This window comes from Eubalaena glacialis, chromosome 15, assembly GCF_028564815.1.
Source record: "Eubalaena glacialis isolate mEubGla1 chromosome 15, mEubGla1.1.hap2.+ XY, whole genome shotgun sequence".
NCBI classification, from domain to species: Eukaryota; Metazoa; Chordata; class Mammalia; order Artiodactyla; family Balaenidae; genus Eubalaena; species Eubalaena glacialis.
The window spans coordinates 599,937-622,277 of NC_083730.1; the positions used below are offsets into that span (position 1 = coordinate 599,937).

Below are 22,341 nucleotides of genomic sequence, written 5' to 3' on the forward strand. Positions count from 1 at the left end.
GGAACTACAGAACACTCAGAAACCAGTTAACAAAATGGGAATAAGTACATACCTATCAATAATAACTTTAAATTTAAATGGATTAAATTTTCCAACCAAAAGACAGAGTGGCTGATGGATTAAAAAAACCAGACCCATCTATATGCTGTCTCCATTACACACAGACTGAAAGTGAAGGGATGGAAAAAGATGTTCCATGCAAATGGAAACCAAAAGAAAGCTGTGGCTGCTATACTTATATCGGACAAAAGAGACTTTAAAACAAAGTCTGTAATAAGAGACAAAAAGGGCATTACATAGTGATAAAGGGGTCAATCCACAAGAGGATATAACATTTGTAAATATTTATGCACCCAACATAGGAGCTCCTAAATATATAAAGAAAATATTGACAGGCCTAGTGTAATTATATACATATAATTTTCATTAATATATATTTACATAAATACACACACATACATACATACAATGGAATACTACTCAGCCATAAAAAAGAATAAACTCTTGCCATTTGCGACAACATGGATGGACCTTGAAGGCATCGTGCTAAGTGAGGTAAGTCAGAGAAAGACGAATACAGTGATCTCACTATGTGTGGGTCAACTGGATTTAATCACCTTTCCCAACTGGTAGCACTGTTAGATGATACACTCCTTGTACTTTTAAAGAATAAACGCACTTTAATTTTAGAAAATTTGTAAAATACAGAAAAACACAAAGAAGGGAGTCACATCTCGTCTCGCACCAGGTGCAGCAAGGGCTTCGCAGCCCATCTTCCCGGACACGTAGAGGTCACAGCTGAGCCTCATGGGAGCCCAGACATGCTGAGCGTTAACTGAAAGCAAACAAGCATGGCATCTTGGCACCCATGTTCACAGCAGCTTTGTTCACAGTAGGTAAACCGTGGAAGTAACCCCAGTGTCCATCAAAGGATGAACAGATAAACAAAAAATGGAAATACATATGACCAAATATTATCCAGCCTTCAAGAGGAAGGACACGCTGACACACACTACCACATGGATGAAACTGGAGGCATTACGCTGAGTGAAATGAGCCAGTCACAAAAGGACAAATCCTGAACGATTCCATTTAAAGGAGATCACTAGAGTTGGCAAAATCATACACAGAGAAAGTAGAATGCTGGGTTCCAGGGGCTGGGGGAGGGGAAATATGGGAGTTAGTGTTGAATAGAGACAGCGTTTCAATTTGGGAAGATAAAAATGTTCCCTGGATGGATGGTGGTGATGGTTGCACAACAATGTGAATGTATTTAAATGCCACCAAACTGTACACTTAAGAATGGTTAAGATGGTAAATTTTATATTACGTGTATTCTAACAATTTTTTAAATTGGGGGGAAAAAAGGAAATGAGTACAAATTTCTGGTCATAAGCAGTCTAGAAATAACGCTTTGGATTCTTAGCTGATTTGTTCATCCAGGCTCCTTCCCTCTCTTTTCAGGTGCCTGTGTACAAACATCCTTTTGCACACACACTGCCCTGTTGACCTGTGGTCTGATAACCAAGAATACGTGGAGCAATGAATCATTTTGGGGTCCGTGCATGAATGGGCCTTAAAGGTCACATGACACGTTCCCAGATTACACTAATTTCTCGACAATGAATCTAAGGATCATGCTGGTCTTAGTTTGAGGAACAAAAGGGGTAGCTGCTTCAAGCATGGTTTGGAGTGTTCCAGGCAGAAGGGTGAGGGCAGTGAGGTCTGGGGACAAGGAATAACTTGAATGTGACGCTTCCTAACCGAATGCAGAATTCAGTACCCAAAGGAAAAGCACGGAATGAACCCCAGACCCTTGCAGCAAAGACAGGACTCATGTGCCACTTATACTCTACAGGTTTTAGAGAACAAAGCCTTTTACACTGTCCTTGCACAAGCCCAGCTGGCACAGCGATTAGTGAGATACCATCACCCACCTTGGAAGGGCAGCCAGTGTCAGGAGAAGGTGCTCCAGCCACCCTGGAGGTGTTCCTCCTCGCCACTGCGCTGTGCCTCTGCTGAAGGGGTGGAGCTAGTGTCGTAGGGTTTTGGTGGAGCCAGAGACTCGAATTTTCTCTGAACCTGAAATGAGGTAAGGCCGAGGTGTCAGAGCAGGCAGGCTCCGGGGCCACGGAATCACTCACATCCTCTCAGACAACACTTATTCTGACCTCTTCAAACAGCAGAACCCTTCCTTCAAGTAAGTTCTGGGCTGTCCACAGAGCAGAATCCGTCCTTGCTGAAGACCACGGGAAGGTTTGCTGACGTCAGGGTCGTGGGTGGAGATCCCGCAGTCACGTGCACTGCTGTTAGCAGCTTGCGATTCGCTTGGGCTTTAGGGCTGTCCAGCTTTGAAAGCGTTTCTTTCTCACCCTCCTTAACCTTTGTAGGGTGTTCGGCCCTTCCCAGGTTGAAAAACACTGTTGGAGAATCTGAAAGTCAAATACAAGTTGCATCAGTTTGCCGTTTCCTTCCATTTGTGGGAATCACATCAGTTTAAAGCAGCAGGCCTGTTGGATTCCTGTTCCAAGGGCCACTTTCAGGTGCTGCTGCAAGTGCTTCTAGGTGTTGCTGGCCTCTTCTCCCTCCCCTCCACCAGTGAGCAACCTCGGCTGCACTTGGGTTGATTGAGCAGCTTCCCCATTTCTCTCTCACGGAGGTCATCTGTTATCACACATTAAAACATTATTTTTTAAAGACTTATCTTCATGGGGAGGTACTGTATGCTAGACAATAAGTCAGTAACTCCAATTTAGATCTGGCTCTGCCAACCACTGTATCATACGGCCTAAGAAAAGTCATTTACCTCTCTGGGCCAGTTTGCTCGTCGGCAAGAAGCAAAGCCTAACTTATCTCTTCCACAGGATTGTCAAGAGACTCAGGTGAGCAGACTGCAGGTACTAAGCAAATGCAAAATACATACTCTCAGAACCATTTTCTATTGAAACATCAAAAAAAAATCACACCTATTTCTTATTGGAACTCTCAAAACTTGCCTTTAAAGAAAGCCTCATTTACCATCAAACAACTTATAAGGCACAAGGAGTATGAACCTTTGTTAAGGAAGCAGCTCAGGAAGGCACGTTTCTTAGTCGACAGGGCACAGGTGCTGGATTCGGGCTCAGGTCACACCTGAGGCAAGTCTCCTCCCTCTGGCATCACCACTGAAGTAGCTGGGAATGACGAATGGATGAGTGAGGTACCTCGTGGCTACATGTGCCCGTCTACAACCACACTGGTCGCCATCTTCAGTGGCTGCATCGCATACTTAGCATGGCACCATTGCACGTGATCAAGAGGTTTTGAATACGTATCCTTTAAAATTAATACAAGTCAGAAAGCACCTCAGCCCCTGCTCATTTGTAAAATTCCTGTCAGGTTTTACAAATGGTGATAATGGAAACAAGAAGTTAATCAAATTGAATTAATAGTTACTTCTATTAAGCAACGCTATCAACTTAAAAACATAAGCATTCCATGTAAAAATAGTTTTGCAATTCAAATTACCAAGTTAATAGCCAACATTATTCTTTGCACAGTCGTTAAAAACTTTAAAAAAAAATTTTATTCATAAATTAAATGCACAAATTCAGTTAATCCTAAACTAATGTTTCTTTATTACAGAACAAAGATTCAGACAGGAGTCTTGAAGACTTCTAAGGAGAGTTGATGAGTTTGCGGGTATGTTGGATTATATCTCAAACATTGCTGTGATTTAAACACTAAGATATAGTCATATATTTAAATTACCAAGATATTTGGATTTTTAACTAATCTATCCAAATATTCAGATGCCAACCGAATTTGCAACAGAAAAAAAAAGCTATTTGATCTATTCACCATCTTTTCATTTCAGGTTATGATTTTGTAACTAGCACCTGGCAAGGAATCAATGTTAGGATTTAAATCTCTAGGACAGTTCACGCTTCAGTCTGTGGCAATTTAACGCCAACTCACAGGTGGGCTCAGGTGAAAATATGAGAACGAATCAGGGGGAAGGGGCTGAAGCAATGTAAACACAGACCCAAGTCACCCACGCTTGTACAAACTCCAGGAGCCTGCAGTGATGAGGGACTGAACCACTGAACTCAGAAGGTCCAACATGAAAGGCTGATTTTGACAAATTTTAGAAACCTATAATACGTTATACAGTAATGAAGACCACATTTATCCAAAATTATGTCATCAGAGTAACTTGTTCCAGCCTCACCCTTTTCTTTTAGATTTTAGGTTTGTAGGGACTCTGCACATCTTGTACATGAAAGTGCACCTCCCACTTTCCTAAAGCCCCTGGAGTGAGGCAGACACACTTGATGTGTGTAACATATTCTGACAGCTTCAGATGAACTCAACAGTCAAAGCACTTCACCTTGTTTTACTGGGACTCAAGTTGCCCTTTGCATTTTTATTAGCATCTTTCTACTACTGGACATATCATCTCAATCGATATAAACTATGATAGGCAGACAGATATATATAGCACATACCCAGGAAAACCTGGTCCAAAGGTACTTTACTGCTTTAGGAAGAAAAGTCTGCAATATTATCCCAATAGTGAAATACTTATAAAATAATGTTGCTGATAATCTTAGACTATGCACACAAATAGTGTCTTAGCAGTGAGAAACCACTACTGGAAGAATATAACATTACCAAATGTAGGTAGCAGCTTAATTTTTTAAATAAATGAATATTAAACTTTAAATCAAAGAAAATTAATCATTCTGGCACTGTCTTCCTTCACATCGCTTATCCGCATGGGCAGAAGGTCCTGACCATGCGGGGTGCGTGGAGAAATGTAATGAAAGACAATCTCTTAGACTTTTATGCTAGTCTACATAGTTTGAGTTACAACCAAATGATCTAGATTGAGGTGGACTTTATATTAGAAGGCAAAAGACTCTTATGTTTACCCTCAAGAGTATACTGTGTTCTAAACTCTTTGAATCTGTCTAGTCCTTTTTTTAATTGAAGTATAGTTGATTCACAACATTGTGTTAGTTTTAGGCGTACAGCACAGTGACCAGGCTTTTTTGCAGATTATATTCCATTATAGGTTATTACAAGATATTGGGTGTCTAGTGTTTTTTTTTGTAGCCACTTTGGCAACCCTGTAGGACAGGAATGCATTGATGCCAACTAATCTATTCTTACACAAGTCATTGCAAGGAAGCAGCTTACTAATTAACTGTCCAGGAATTGGCAAAGACCCATTCTCTATTTCTAGTGCATTGAAAATAAAACATATGATTATACTGAGGCCATTTCTTATGAAACACAGAAGGAATCACCTCTCCCCACCTGCCATTTTGTGAATGGAAAAACAGGCATAGTACAGCCAGACCGGCATAGCTTCTCAGATGGCAGAGTAAGGTTAAGTAGTTCACACCCTGAGCTTCTTAAGTGTTGAGAAATTAGATTGAGGATATCATTTAATTACACTGCAACCCTCAGACATTATGGGTATTTTGATCCTGGAAATAACATATGTTTCATTGGGACAACAGTGTGCAGTTCTGGGAATTCCCTGGCGGTACAGTGGTTAGGACTCCACACTTTCACTGCGGAGGGCACAGGTTCAATCCCTGGTCGGGGAACTAAGATCCCGCAAGCCGCGCGGCACAGCCAAAAAAAAAAAAAAGTGTGCAGTTCTAAACATATATTTAAAGATTCATTTCTAAGTGGGACTCAGATAGATAAGAATCTGTAATCAGAGTAATGTCAATCTACTTTGATTACTGAATAGATCTCATAATGAATTTACCAAGATTTTCCATTTTCGTTTTTAAAATTCTGAGTTGATTCCATGTTGTCAGTAACAATACATCTATTTTTAGTATCCCAGCTTCACCTTTAGTCATCAAATCATCTAACACAGAATGTTATGTAGAGGCCAAAAAATTGGCAATGCCAATAGCTAGGATATGGTTAGAAAATTCTACATACTGGGTGTTGATATATGTGTATCCTGCTTACTTCTAAATTAGTTACTTATTGGACCAAGATGGTCACTACCACCACCTGTGAATAAAAACAAGGTCAGCAGTGAAATATATGGCAACAAGCAAACAGGGCACCAAGAACCACTGTGATAACAATGTGAGTTCTGGTGCGAGGTTATTGATCTTCTGATATGTTACTAGAAGGGCACTCACCTTAGAGCTGAACGTAGTGAAAAGGCCTCTGCTAACATGCCTGGAGTCATGTGACTGGAGTGGGGAAGCAAGCCACTGGCAGGGCTAAACTTAGGCTTCCCCAGTGAGCTTCAGAAATTCCTGCATCAGCTGCCCTCCTTCTTTTGTGTAAGTTGTCTTATTGATGTACGTAGCCACTCCAGTTAGTTATTTGAAAGCACATATAAAATCTAGACAAAATTAAATTTTAAAAATAACCAAAAATTACCTTCCCTGCAAAATGCATAATTTCTTTAAAATGATCTCATGACTTTCCCAGTGTTTTCTTAAGTCATCTTCCACAAGACAACAGCAAACTGAGGATAAATCTGTCCTTTTTAGGACCAAAGGTGCTTTCCTTGTAATGAGAAGACCTTAAATCTAAGTCTGCATGGAAACTCCTTCTAGAATCTGTGAGCTGTAGTCTAAGTTTGATATCATATTAACTTGTGTGTGCGTTTGTGTGTGCGTATGTGTGTCAGTATCACTATTTCATAGACAATGTAGGATTTTCCGGGTCTTCAGTCTAACAATTCTGAAAGCTGCTCCACAGAGGATTGGGGAGGCAAAATGAGTCAACTTATCTATAAACTCTAGCAAAACTGTTGTTTTTACTGATTTTACAACTCAACTAACGCTCAAGATAGATCTATATAGAAACATTGTTTTAAGAAAAACTACTGAACCATTCATTATTCGTTGCTATTATTCAATTTTCTCTAGATTATGTTTAGGCAAATGGTAAATTAATATATTAAACTTTCCATATCGTGGATTGTAAACTGTAAGCAACTAATTTCTGAAAAAATATATTCATTTATGACAACTAATTCTGAATTTGCATTTGATAGTATGACCACGTGATCTTAGTTTGTTCATAGCAAACATACCTATGTGGCTGAAGTTTGATTTATGATTTAAATATTGATAAAATTCTAAATTTTAATTGTTAAAGATTTCCTTCTGAAAAGGAATTTATGTAATTTTTTGTTTGTTTAAAAGTAAACAAACACTGCTCATGATTTTATGAGTGGGATAAAGAAAAGTGGTTTGGGAAGCACTTTCTTTAACAGGCTGTGAAAAACAAATGTTAGCTACTATTTAGCAGCGTTATATACATTTTCCCTCTCAAAACATGAGCTAGGGGACTTCCCTGGCAGTCCAGTAGTTAAGACTTTGCCTTCCAATGCAGGGGGTGCGGGTTTGAACCCTGGTCAGGGAGCTAAGATCCCACATGTCTCCTGACCAAAAAACCAAAACATAATACAGAAGCAATGTTGTAACAAATTCAAAAAAGACTTAAGAAAAAAAAAAAAGTGAGCTAGGTCATCTGAGTGAATGGTGTATTTGTTTTCCACCTGCCAACATGGTGGCCTTAAGAGATCCCTGTCAGATACAACAGATTTTGATTTGGATTTTAATCTACTTTACAAGGTAACCCTCCTAGATATCTGATCCCAAATAAGCATAAAATTTAGGCTGTTTTCATGTGTCATTAACATAGGCCTTTGAGGTTGATAGTGCCAGTAAATTGTCATCTTATCTGTATATTATGAAAAATCTGATACTATAATCTAGACTTTAACTTTCATCAACGTTTACACTTTTTACTCAGATGGTTCATGGATCACAAATTAAGAAAATCCTGGGTTTAGAATCTGAAAGAAAGTAACTGCTCGGCACTGCTACAAGTAGTATGTTCTTAGGGCACATTCACTTACTATGAAGAGTTTCCCTCTAGAACATCTTTATTGCTAAAATGATTTTTAAACTTTTAAATTTTAAAAACTAAGTAGTAATTAGGACAGGTTATCAAAAACTAGAAAAATTCTAAAGCTGAGATTTAATAACTGCATAACAGAAAAAATAGATTCCAGAAGTATAAACCAGCAGGTGTGCTACAAGGTGAAGCTTTATGTTAAGGAATGCATGTTTAGATATTTACTCTCAGCACCTATGAAAAAGGAATTGGTTTGAGAACATTAAAATTATAACTATCAGTAAGAGAATGAAATTAAGTTTAAGTGTTTAAGACTAAAGAAAAGTGGGACTTCCCTAGTGGTCCAGTGGCTAAGACTCCAAGCTCCCAATGCAGGGGAGCCGAGTTCAATCCCTGGTCAGGGAACTAGATCCCACATGCTGCAACTGAGTTCGCATGCCGCAACTGAAGATCCCGAATGCCACTACGAAGATCCCGCATGCCACAACTAAGATCCAGCCCAGCCAAATAGATAAATAAATTAATTAAAAAAAAAAAAAAACTAAAGAAAAGTTTTCTGGCAGTACCTCATAGTTGGAATTTTTATTCCTTAGTTGATAGTTCAGCAGGGACTCTATTTAGTAACATGGGGAGACATTATAAGATATCTAAATAGCAAATCTCTGTGTACTTCTTTTACTGTTGTTCTAACCAGGACTTCCCTCCTTTCACTTTTCATTCACAACACATCATGTCATTGAGTTCATTACGCAAAGCATTTAGAACAATACCTGGCACACAGAGGGCACTGCTACTGTTGGTGCTGTAACCATCTAGGGTCAGGATGCCCTGTATATCTCGACACCTAAAGGGCTACGTGTGCGTCTAGAGAGAGCAGACAGATTTATTACAGACAGTACTGCATCAGTTAAGGGACATGTCACCATGGGGGGGTGAACTGTTCTCTGAGTAAGGTGACCAACTTATCCCCACCTGCCTGGATGCTCCCAGTTTTGGCACTGAAAGTTCAGAGAAATCCCTCAGTCCTGAGTAAACTAGGACAGCTGGTCACTCTACCTTGGATCCCATTTCTTCATCTTTAAAATGCAGGTAAAATAAAACCTACATCGTAAGAGTATTATGAGGCTTAAATGGGGAAATATGTGAACAGAGGAATGTATCATACCAGCCAAGAGCATGACGCTCGGCCCCCAGGTCTCGCCCTAGCTCTTTTCACCTAACTAGCTCCCTGCCTTGGGCAACTTACTTAACCTCTCCATGCCTCAGTTTCCTTTTAGGCACAAGGAGAATACTACCATTTACCTTGTAGGATTGTTGAGAGTTAAAATGCATGTCAGCTGTGCACAGCTGAGTAAGCACTAAGTAGATCATTATCATTGTCGTTAAAATACTCAGCCCATTTCCTAGCAATAGTAAACTGTTGATAAATGTTTATTATCTACTAGGAAGGTCTGTTTAAACAGACCTTTTTTTAAAAACAATGTTTTTAAAAACAATGTAAAAACTAGGTTAGTGTTTTGGGGCTGTTTTTTCTTTTCTTAACTGGTCAGGGTTGTTGCTTTCTTTAGTGAACTCTTAGAGAGCTGCACATAATCATCGTATGTGAAGAGCTGTTGGAAAAGGGTAACAGGAGGTGGGCGACTGCCCTCCCTGGCCACACACCCCTGGGAACTCGGGGGCAGAAGAGCAACCGTCTACTGCAGGCCTGGCCCAGCTGCTGCCCAACTACAGCACAGCACAGGATTTCCAGAGGTCTTATTTCAAAACTGAATGAAGAACCAGAACCACATGGCTTCTGCAAGGGAGACTGAACTGGCCTGAGCTTGAGGGAGAGGATGATGTGTCCACAACACCAGGGAGGCCAACTGACAAGTCTCATATGAGCAACAGCCCTTTCCTGATAACCACCTGGACCAGGAATTCCTGGAAGAGCTCCTTGGCCCGGGAATACAGTCCAGTGTGGTGATACAGAAGCCTAGTTTTTGTGGTTAGCTGGTGGTATGTGGATGAGGGTCTTCTGGCCCCTGTTGGCTTTTCAGGACCGGCCTGGCTTCTTCACTGATTGGCTATGTTTTGTTTGATCTCATTGATGAGGGTGAAGGGGGAAAAGTGGGCGGACACCACCTATACCATGTAGTCTTCAAGCTACTGTGGTACCAACACTGCCCTTGTACCCAGCACTGTCCTCGACACGGCCATCTCTGCTGTCTGCCTGCCCTCATGCCAGCCCTGTGGCCCACGTCACAGAAACTGAAGGCAGGTACTCCCGCAGCTGTGTCGGAGTCCCGCAGCTTCTTGCACGGTCAGACCCCGAGGCCTACTGTCCTCGAGAGCTGTAGGGTCCACACTCGGCCCTTCCTACCTCATTCGCCTGCAGCTTTCTAGAGAAAACATTCATGGGCCTTAGGACAAGGTGAGATCAAAGCCGACTTGTTCCTCAGCTGAGTTGCTCAGGCAATCCGACAGACTGAGATTTGCTGGCAGTTTCATTCTGGAAGCAGCGTGCTGAGGGATGCGTGGGAGAGCAGTGACCAAAAGAAGAATTAAGCAAAGGTGTGGGTGGTGAAGGTGCTTATCCTGTCATTTGGTGGATGAAAAGCTTTCTGGAGCACTTCTGAATTACTGTCTCTCATTTATTAGTCACTGGAACAAGTGAAGTGATGTGGTCCCTAGTTATTAAAAAATCACACATCCAAAACAAGGGTGTGTTAACAGGATTCAGAAGCTAAAACAGTATCCTACATTCCAATTTGTCTTTCACTGAATCGACTTCAAATATGTAATTTGGGGGGAAGAGGGTAGGAGAAGGGAGGATTCATTACTTGCAGCAAGGAGAACACAGAGGATCTTTCCCAAGCAGTGTCTCCAAATATGAAATATTTTTAGAGCTCATGCTACATAGATTAAAAAAAATTTTTAAGTATACAGTTACTCGTAACCGTGGTAATAAAAAGGATTGTCTCCTTTCCTTCTCAATTTCTAATCTTTTAATGGATAGTTTAAAAAACCTCCACCACTATTAATCTATAGTTTAGTTTTTCATTTTTAAATTATACATTTAGGGACTTCCATGGCAGTCCAGTGGTTAAGACTCCACGCTTCCACTGCAGGGGGCACGGGTTCGATCCCTGGTCAGGGAACTAAGATCCCGCATGCCGCACGGCAGAGCCAAAAACAGTAATAAATTTACTCATTTTTTACATTTGCAAGAACTCCCACGTGCTTTTTGAAGCTCAGCTTATATCAAATTTTGATCCATCAGCCTAAAAAATTATTTAATAACCAGTAACTAGCATAGTATAAAAAGACTCCACATCAAAAGCTGAAATACAGCTGGAAATCAGAATTCCTTCATCACAGTGGTTCTCCTCAGAGGCTGATGCTGCCCCACAGGGACACCTGGCAGGGACACATCTGCCAGCCCGGGGGGCGGGTGGAGGTGCTACTGACTTGGAGGGTAGAGACCAAGGATGCTGCCCCGATCCTGCAGTGGACAGGACAGTCACCCGAACAAAGAATGATCAGGCCCCAAGGGCAACAGAACCCCTAACGTGCACAACTGAAGAAGGGAGGGTCAAACCATGCAGACGGCAAGCTGGGCCGTTCGGCACAGAGCACAGCCTGGATGGAGAAAGGCCGACTCCCAGCCACCGCCAGACACGGCAAGGGTCTCTAGCCACATCTATTTTGTGACCCTGTAATTAGTTAGCCCTTTCGGGTTGTGCTTATTTTCACAATGACAAGTAATGTTTTTTAGAAAATAAATATGGTATCTACTTCCACGTTTAGATTGTTCCTGAGTCACCGTGATGTTTTAACAGTTAAAAGAATTAAACAGTTCTACTTGCAGTGGTGTAACAAGTTTTAATTCAAAATAGACACTCTGAAAACAATAGGTAAAAAAAAAAACTTGAACAAGCTCTTTGAATTTACAACAGAGCACACCAACAATCACACACCAGTTTCACGACTGCCTCAAAAATGTACATTACAGCAATGACATGCAGCTATTATATTTTTAAAATCCGTACGGTAACATTATCTTATTTCCCAGAGACTGTCTTATCTTCTGAGTATGTTGCACAGGTGCCTCTGCTGTTACCACCAGCACTACGACTTAAGGTCTAAACTGGATGGTCTCCATTACTGCTTCTGGTGCTTTAAGTTATTTTATATTGTGTGAAAAAACCGAGGCTTAGCTGTCCAAAGGAGAGTAATACACTTGAGCTCCTTAGCAATACCCCATCCCATTAGCCTGGACAACTAGGCTATGGGAAAGCCCATTTCCCCAAAATGAATACATTTACCTCTAGGAAACTGTCAGAGATTTAATATACCAACCAGGAGACTAGCTCCGGTCTACTCATTTCGCCTTGTCCCCTGAAAACCTGTGTTTAAATTTCAGTCAGTCGCCACACCCAGGGGCCAACATGTTATCCTGAGTAACGCAGTCCTTCCCTTTCACTGGTTTATGAACAGTTAGGTTAGGAGGAGAGCTTGTGTGTGTGTTTTCAGTGTTTGTTCTAAAGGCACTAAAGATTTATTGTCTTATCTTTGAATGGAGAAAAGACTTATCAGCGTATCAAAAAGAGGGGAAAAGTCTACACTGAGAAGTATTTTTGTACCTACAGAATTACTTTATTTGTAAAATAACTCTTGACTTATGAGCTTTAATACCAGACTTCAGGTTCAGTATATTTTTAACAAATGAAAACATTTGGTTTTCTGAGTTACAATCAAAAACAGCTGTTAGGACAAACCTGAAAAAACGTAAATCAAAAGTATAATCTAATAAGCAAATACCTTACAAGAAGAAATCAGCATAAGTTAATGCAGTGCATCCTTAAGGAACCAGACATGTCACAGGGGCTTCTACTCACTTCTCTAAACATTTACTGTATCATCTGCTGCTACTTGTGAAGCTGAGGGAGAGCAGTTTTAATTCGCAGTTAATCAAGTATTCTGAAACAAGCTGAAATTTCCTTAAATGAAAAACAAACATATATAGATTTCAGTTTTTAGCATACGATACTGACACTACTGGGAAAACAAGGCGTGCATGAAATATCAAAAGATTTAATTTACATGACAGAGGAAAAAATGAAAAACAACTGTTACAAAATCAAGCTGCAGGAAACAATAAATTTGAAAGAACTATTCACTTCTTCATAGAGAAGTCTTTCTGAGCACCTGAAATAAATCTAAAGAGCAGCATAGACCACTGAAATTGATTAGTTCAACATACAGTGAAGAAAATAACATTTTTTAAAATCTCAATTGAAAAAGACTACTAATTATCTAGTACTTTAGATTTCCTAATTTTTTTTTTTACAAGTTTTGTGGTTGATAGTCAAAGTTCAATCTGTGTTTAACATTTTTAAGTTCAGACATATCAAAGCCTAAAAGTACAGAAGGCTTGTGATTTTTTATTGCTTTCATGCAAATATACCTTCTTTTTCCAAAAAATGAAGCCACGTCAATCTTCCACACCCATAAGAGTGAGGATAACAGTTCTATTTCCTTTTTACTGGGATATGGTCTCTTGTGGAAATAATCTCTAAGAAACTGCTTTTTTTCTTCATAAGAACGGTCTTCATATTTTTTAGGATTTAATGCTAAAATCTGGAGAGCATCATCATTAACGAGGGGTCCCTCCGTCCTGCTTTCATTCCTCTGTCTTTTAAAAGGCACAACACTCGTCACCTTCTCTGGGGACGGGTCTGTGTCAGCATTTATGATGAGAGGCCGCTCCTCGCCATCCCTCTGGTCTTCAGCCCCAAGCTGGCCATCAGGCATCTTTCTCTTCACAGAAAAACTGGAGTCGTGTATCACCTCACCATTGACTAAAAGCACTTCACTGTTCTCAATAAAATTAGGCTGGACCTGCAGGCCTGAGCTGCTGTCCTTTGGAGCACTCCGACAGCGCAGGAGATGTATGGCAATGGCCGCCAGAGTCATGTTGCCCGTGTAAACCCCACAGCAGTGGATGCACTTGAAAGCCGGGGATTTCAAAATCGTGTGGACTGTTGGCGTGATGTGGTGCCGCTCCTTCAGATGCAGCTCGTACGCCTCAGCTGTCACAAAGGTGCCGAAGCAAAAGGGGCAGGTCAGCGCCTGGTTGCCAGGCCTCCCGGGCGCACCCTCGGTCTGCGGCCTCACTTTGATGTACACGGGCACCAGTGACTTGGAGTGTATCCCAGCCAGGACGGCCAAGTAGACCTCCCGCTCACCCAGCTCCTCCCTGGGCAAGATGGTGATGAAGTCAAGGTGGGGAAACAGCAGGCTGCCATTGGCATCGACATCCAGCTGAAATCCTTTGTCACTGTAGTCCACGGGCAGCCTCCTCTTCCCTAGGTGCATAGCCCTACTATGCTCTGAGAGGCCTTTAATGTCATGGAAAGTGCACGGGCAGAACAAGCACCCCAGGCCGTGCACCAGTAAGTGGCGGATAAGCTCCTCCTCTGAGACTAAGCACTTACAGGACAAACACCGAACTGTTTTCTCTCTCATCCACTTTAGAAACGGTGCACACGCCGCCAGCTTTTCCGGCTCCAGCGTTTCAGCGGATTTGGATTCGCTGTGCTTATGTGCCACTTCCATGTGGACCTGGTAGACATTGGAAGGGAAGAGCTCGTTGCAAACTGGACAGGTTTTCCACTGCTTTGCCTGTTTGAGCACCTGATTTGCCTCTGCCACAGACGAAGAAGGCTGAACGAACATATTCTGAGTGGCATTTACCACCACTGGTGGGGAGGGCAGGCTGGCCATGGAGCTGGCCATCTGTGCAGCCGTGCCCGACTGCAGGAGCTGGATGGGCATCTGGGGAGGGGCAACAGTGGTGACACTTCCAGGGGGCACAGGCAAAGTGACAGATACTGGGGCAAGTGTGTATGTGGGAATCCCATTCACTTGTTTCCCTGTGGGGATTAGTTGTCTGAGAATAGAGCCTGACGTTAGGAAAGCAGTGTTTGGCGAAGCCCCGGGTCTAATGGGCTGATGTGCAGGCAGGATGTTGGTACTCACAGACTGATTAAGCTGCAGGACCCCCGGCCTCACTGGCTGGCCCACAGGAAGGACCCCTGACACGACAGGCTGACTGAGCTGAAGAACACCAGAGTTAATACCCTGGTTCACAGGGAGAACACCTGACGAGACCGTCTGGCTGGGAGGAAGGAGCCCAGGTGGGACTACCTGGCCTGCAGGGAGAACCCTCAGTGGGACCGTCTGGCCAGGAGGGAGCACCCGCGGCGGGACCGTCAGCCCAGGGGGGAGCACCCCCGATGGGGCCGTCTGGCCAATGGGGAGAACCCCTGACTGAACCACCTGGCCAGCGGGGAGAACCCCAGAAGTTGCCGTCTGTCCTGAAGGGATAACCCCAGCAGGGGTCATCTGTCCCGCAGGAAGGACCCCTGACGAGACTGTCCGACTCACAGAAATCACCCCTGGCGAGACCGCCTGAAGAACTCCAGGGGTGACAGAGGGATTGACAGGAAGGACACCGGACCCAACAGGTCTATTTACCGAAAGAACTCCAGGCCCAACTGGTCTGCTTATGGGCCCAACAGGCTGGTTGAGGGGCAAAACCCCCGGGCGGATGGTCTGGTTTATGGGGCGGACTCCGGTTCCGACAGACTTATTTACAGGTCCCACTGGCTGACTCAAGGGCAACACAGGAGGGTTTGCGGCCTGATTAAGTGGAACTCCATGAGAGAGAAAGACAGGCTGAGGTGTTGAGGGCGGCAGAGTGAGGTTGCTCTGGCCCACTGGCAGAGTACTGGAGACCAGAGTCACATGAGACTGGGCAACGGCAGGCGGAGAGTGGGTGAGGCTTCCAGAAGCGCCCGAGGCCACAGTCACCGGAGGGGGTGCACCCTGAACGGGCTGTACCACAGTTTGGCTCTGACTGTTCTGCGGCAAGGCGAGGTGGAAGCAAGGAGGTGTGGCTGGGAGGCCCGGAGCACTGCTGTTGGGTGGTACAGCCGCACGTGCAGCTGGTTTTGGAGCAATATGCATTTGCTTCGGAAGTCCAGTCTTCTTAATATGTTCTGAGATCACAGACCTAAGCTTATTCTCCAAATCCCTGTGTATATCCGACGTCAAAATATGGTACATTAAAGCATCCTGGCTGCTGGCGTTGGCATTGCACTTTTTACAGTAATACCTGTCGGATGGGGGCATCTTCTGTGTAGAAAGGGTGTCGTCAGCTCTCGGTTGCTCACCCATCTCCTCGGTTCTCAGGCCAAAGTAGGAATTAATTAAGTAGTGAAAATGGGCTACCAGCACATGCTTCTTCATGCTGTAGTACAGAGTGTTTGAAAAGTTACATTTTAAACATGTAAAGCTTATCACATCGCTCCTAGATGATTTAGTTTCACCTAAAATATTCACTGTGTAGTTCTGGACTTTCCGAGCAGGTGCATGAAACATTCTGAAGTGCCTTCCCACAACTCTGGGTTGAGAGGAAAACACACAGTTTGGACAAGGGATCACCAGCTCTTGGTCAATTTCATCTTCATGGTAACGATGTAAATGATTTTTGAATGAAGTAAGCACTTTTGTGGAGTATTTACAGAGGCTACAACAGTATGGTTTTGTTCGATATCTCTGTTAAAAGAAAAGAAAGTCAAGCATAGTTTAATAAAACTATCAGATGCTACACCTTCTACAGTTGACAAGTATATGATTCTTTTTCTTCTAACTGGCTAGATCTAGTGCTGCGTTGTAAGGGAAAAGTACCCATGGATAACGTGTAAATAACACTAGCGACCCTAATTCAAATTTTCACATGTCACAAAACAGTATTCTTTTCATTTTCTTTCCTTCTCAAACATTTAAAAATGTAACAACTATTCTCAGCATGTAGGCCATACAAACACAGTTTGGCCCCAAAATCACAGCTAGCTGAACCCTGTTTCCAAGCCAGCCATTAAACCACAAATCTCGTTACTTAGTCCTATACTTTGAATTGATGCAGTCCTAACTGCAATAATTAAAATAAACTCAATTTTCTGCACGAAAAAGTTATTTTCTCCCCTTCTCATCCCACTTCTCTTAGTTCCAATGTTGTTTTTACTCCAAATTCTAAAACTTCTGGAATTTATCTAATATAACCAAACTTGCAAATTATTAACCCCATCATCATTGTCTTCCACTTCCCAGATTCCTGGAGAAGGCAGGAGACACATGGACAGCGCATGGCACAAGCAAGTAGCCAGTAAACCATGCGACAAGCACTGAAGAAAGAGGGTCTGTGCCTAACTCACTGTGAAGAATCCTGAGGTAAGTTCAGGCCGCAGACTACAACTCTGACAGTACGGTATTTCTCTGTAAGGCAAATATGGGAAATTCCACAAGCTTCGGGCACAAGAACAGACATCGGTACAGCAGCTGGCCAACTGAGGAGCACAGTCTGCTCCAGCATCCGGGAAGCCTTGCTGGTCTGACAGCCTGGAGCAGTACGACAGCCTCCGGACCCCAGGGCACCACGGGCCCTAGTTTCACAAAGGAGGAGGGTTAAGGTGCGGACAGGTTAAACGCTGGGGCAGAGGCCTTCCCGTCCTGCAACCCTTTTTCCAGCTATTGCAGTGGCCGCAGGCCACCCCCCTCCTTCCCAGATCTGTGCTCTCGTGACCGCTCTCTCTCATACACACATACACATACTCCCCTCCTGCGGGTTTTGTCACCTTCTTTCCTAGTCATGCAGTTCTCCTCTTGGGTCACTGGTCAGAGAAATCACCCAAACACAGTCAACAACACGTTACTACTGCCTTCCCAGCAATTAGAAATCCCAGGTTCTGGCACTTCCAGGAGGATCTATAATAAACCTAGGGCAACAGCCAACCACAGATCACAAAGTAAAAAAAAACATTTTTCACTGATTCTGACACACTCTTCCCCCCATATTTTAATATCTCTGAAATCTGAAAACACCTTACAACTGACAGTTCAATGCTGCAACACAGCTTAAGTGTGAAGTATTACTTTAGTTTCATTAGTGGTTCATTTTAAAATGGTGCATCTTATACTCCACAAAATGCTGTACTGAAAAACCAGATACTTGATGAAAATTACACCCGATTAAAGAGTCAATAGCACTTACTAACAACTTGTTACTATCTGTTAGTATTGAACAGATCTTTGGGTTAAGAAAAGATTTCTTAAATATGACACCATACGTATGATCCATAATAGAAAACAATGATAAACAGGACTTCATCAAAGTAAGAAATCTGCTCTTTGAAAGACACTGTTTAAAAGATAAAAACAAAAGCCACAGGCTAGGAGACAATATTTGCAAACCACATATCTAATAAAGGACTTGTGTCCAGAATCACTTTTGTGGACATGTTCAAGTCTCAATAAGAAAACATATAACCCAATTTTTAGAAAACTGGCAAAACATTTTAAGCATCAAATACTTTAAAGTAAAGAGGGTATCCAGATGCCAAACACACGAAAAGATGCTCAACATCATTAGTCACTAGGGAAATGCAAATTAACACCAGAGAAGATACCACTACAAACCTATTAAAATGGAAAATAAACAGTAAGTCCGTAAGCACAAAATCCCTGACAAAATGTTCAGAGAAAAACGTGTATGTGAAAGTTCTAGGATAGTGAGCCTTTGGTTCACTGTAACAGATTTAGAAAAAATAACCAAGGAGAGAAGCAGAGAAGAAGTGGAGCCAGGTGTTCTGGTTGCTGGTGGAAACCCTGTGCCCGTGACAGTCCCTGTCTCCCCGTCAGCCTAAGGCCTCGTCCTCAGGTCCCACAACAGCTGGGCTCCATCACCTGACATAACCCTGAGCGTCTCCGTCCCAAACCCAAAAGTCCAACACATCTCATTTCTCTGCAGCACGAGCCACATAATCCAGCAGGGTCACATTTTTCTGCTACGGTGCCCGAAACTGTCTCTGTTCACATATCCTATTATCCAGAGACAAATTAAAGCAAGAAGCTACCTACGGCACAGAGAGGGGTAAGGTACTAAAACGAGCAGACAACACAGCCTCCTCCGTGCCAGGCAACAGTGGTTTATTGGTTTTTTTTCTCGATATGGTATCTACTTAACAAATTCAATCTCCACTCTTTCATATTGTTATTTAACTTTTTATGCCAGGCCCTATTCACCCGAACAAAAACATAAACTCCCTGAGGAAAAGAACCCTAACTTTCACCTCTTTGTCTCAAGCACTCAAAGTTTTACCTACTTTGTAACAGGAATTCAAAAAATGTTTCCTGATGAAAAGCATATAATTATACATTATACTGCACGTTATGTTACAGAATCTTTTAAGAACTCGGATAAGAAAACTCAGGGAGGCCCAAGAAAATATTCACAAAGCCAAGGTCTTCAAAACAAGGCATATTTGAATAGCCATGAGCTGCTCTGAGCAGAATAACCGAATCAAAGCAGTTTCAAGGAATCCTGTGTCTGCGGGTAGAGAGGGGAGTGTCGGGTTAAGGAGGATAAGAGACACAAAACAGAGGCAGAAAGCAGGACTCAGGAGGACAAGGTGACAACGGAAATGTTTTTACATAAAATTCTGACAGAAAAATGACTCACTGGCTACAGGAATCTGTTTTTAAAGCCAGAATTCCCAAGGCCAACACGACCTGGCCTAACGGGCTGGGGGAGCGGCGAGGGGGACAGTGAAGTCGTATCTGGGACGCGCTGGTTTGGCGCTGACGAAGGTGCTAGCCCAGTGGCTGGGGGGAAGGAAGGGTTTTCCAGAAGAAAACACTTTAAGAAGGAGAATTCAGCAGTATGTCACATATTTTAGCTCGAATCTGTTTAAGTGTGAGGCTTCAAATTATTATAAACTGTGTTCCTCGATTCAAACTCCATATTCTTATTTTAATTTTTGAAACCAGGATGTACCTTCATTACATATAAAGTCATGACATTTCTTTTTACTGAGAATAGTTATATAAATCAGAAGCCCTTCTTACATCAGAGACATATAATAATCAAGGACAAATAATGGTTTCACTACATCACTTTACCAACTTGATAAGCGGAAAACTCTCAAAGCATCAATAATCCTATATTACAAAACGTTTAACTTTATTTTTCTTTCTACTTCCCTGAATATTTACACTACACCTCCTCCTCCTCCCATTCATTCATCTGCAACCCCAAAACATATGATGTTCCTCAGAACTAAATTGACACTTACCCTCAAGTTCTGAGGAAACATGAAAATCAAAAATAAAAATACATACCACTTTCTTTCCAGAAGGTTCCCAGAGAGAAATATCTCCCCATGATGTGTTATAAAAGTACTTCTCTCCTGGATCAAAGCCTTTAAGGTCCTTTTAAAAAGGGAGAAAAAGAGAGATTATTACATAATTTCAGAACATAAAGAAATATTTAATTAGAACCTGATGGGATTACTTGGCACCTAAGAAATCTACTTGGGAAGAGTGAAATGAAAATGCAGCCCATGGCAAGTTGTGACAGAGTTCCCATCAAGTTGGAGACCTGGGGAAAATGTTGAAATAATCCAAGTTAATATTACAGTTTTAGTACCTCAGCAGCGGCCTTTTAATTTATGCCAAGTACTTACTGAGTTTACACTTGAATAGTAAATGAATATGTCTTCCGAGTTTCTACAGTGTCTTAAATTCAATGCACATTTTTTTCTTCCTTTCCCATCCTTTCTTGTTTGTAGTTCATTAAAACGTCCTATTACAGAGTTGATTTCCTTCCTGGCTGTACTTGTTAGGGTGCTGGATTTTTTTCCATGTCTTTAGTCTTCCGTAAATTCAAATATATATATAAATTTTTTTTTTTTAAAGTTACAGTTTTATAAGAAATAAACAGATGAGATTTCCACAAGTAAGTTTTGAAAGAGAGAAACTGCATGAGCAGACACTGTCTTCCATCAGCGCGAGCACCACGGAGAAGAGTGTCAGGGTGGGGAATGACGCAGGGGCTCAAGTGTGTGGCTAACACCACCACAGGGACGGCAAGACGGAAAGGGACGTGACTCTGAGACCCTAAAGCCAGATGCAGCAGGGTCCAGACTGAATTCCGCTTCAAAGAGACAGAGTGTGAAAAATATTTGGGGGGAACTGGAGAAATCTGAATATGGACTGGGTATTAGATAGGATGAACATTTAATGACACAGAAAGATGAAGGTAACTGAAAAAAGCAAGCAATAAAAAAGAGTGACCGATATCAGCTCACTGTGGTAAATACTACACACATTTATATTTATATGTTTACACACATAAAGAGAAAGCTAAATCTCTAAATGGTAGGTACGTGGCATTTAATATTTTTATTTTCTAAAGAAATGATAACCTGTACTTTCTAACTTTCACAGTATATATTACTGGGTTTTTTTTAATAATTAAAGATTATTTTAATATAAAATAAAGAATTAGTTAAGCCAGAGAATGATAATTAATATCACATCTGCCTTGGACTATACCTAGGCTAATACATTGCTACCAAGTCAATTCAGAACTAGAGAAAAGTGCAAATTATTACAAGGATTTAAATTGGATAAAACACTGCTTTTATTGTGAGGTTTGTAACATATATAGAGGTAAAATATATGACAACAATAGCACAAAGGCTGGAAGGGGAAATGAAAGCATGCTGCTGTAAGGTTCTATACTATATGTGAAGCAGTATTATATGAGGAAGGTACCCACAAAGTATAGCTAATAAGTCAGAAATGGAGATAATATGGAATCATAAAAATATTCATCCAAACGAAAGCAGAAAAAGAATAAAAAGAACAAAGAACAGATGAGATAGGTAAAATCAAACAGCGAGATGGGAGATTTAAACCCAATCATGTCAACAATCACATTAAATAACAGGGGTTGGTAAACTGTTTCTGTAAAGAGTCAGATGATAAATATTTAAGGCTTTGACAGCCATGCAGTCTCTGTTTGATACAACTACTCAATCCCACCATCGTGCACAAAAGCAGCCATAGACAATATGTAAACACTAATAAGCATGGCTGTATTCCAAGAAAGTTTATTTACAAAATGGGCAGCAAGCCAGATTTGGCCCATGGGCCACAGTTTGCCTACCTCTGGTCTAAACACTCAAATAAGAGGTAGAGAATGTCAGATTGGGTTAAAAACCATGATCCAATTATATGCTGTCTACGAAAGTCTCACTTCAAATACAAAAACAGCAAATTTATCAATGCCTGCAACTTTCTTTGAAATGCATCAAAAAATGAGATAAAATGATGAGTGTAGATATATATTCATGTTAATTTTGTAGACTTTACGTGGTAGGTACATGGGTTTTCACAGTACAACCCTTTCAGTATCTCTGTAGGCTTAAATTTTTCATAAGAAAACACTGGAAAAGGAAGAGGGAAGCAGTAATGTTCTATCACAGGCGATGAGAAGGGTTTAAAGGAAAGAGTGCTTTCCATTGTCAGATGCAGGAAAAAAAGAGCTAGTAAGAAAAA

General features: G+C 41.8%; 1 protein-coding gene across 4 annotated transcripts in view; it reads right to left on the reverse strand.

Annotated features, from left to right (window-relative positions):
- Positions 1–681: 681 nt before the first annotated feature.
- Positions 682–22,341, reverse strand: part of ADNP2 (ADNP homeobox 2) — a 41,932-nt gene continuing 20,272 nt past the window's right edge. The window contains exons 3-9 of one of the 4 annotated variants that reach the window (XR_009697405.1): positions 20,119–20,208; positions 13,343–16,497; positions 12,774–12,875; positions 3,054–3,173; positions 2,172–2,432; positions 1,938–2,082; positions 682–835 (exon numbers count right to left, since the gene is read on the reverse strand). Coding sequence is in view for 3 of the 4 variants with exons in the window: in XM_061170116.1 (XP_061026099.1) it covers positions 13,222–16,497; positions 20,119–20,208 (3,366 nt within the window). In the remaining variant the exon portion in view is untranslated. Of the gene's footprint in view, positions 836–1,937; positions 2,083–2,171; positions 2,433–3,053; positions 3,174–11,767; positions 16,498–17,156; positions 17,364–20,118; positions 20,209–22,341 lie in introns of those variants that run through there. The other 3 variants (XM_061170117.1, XM_061170116.1, XM_061170118.1) reach the window with 3 other exon arrangements.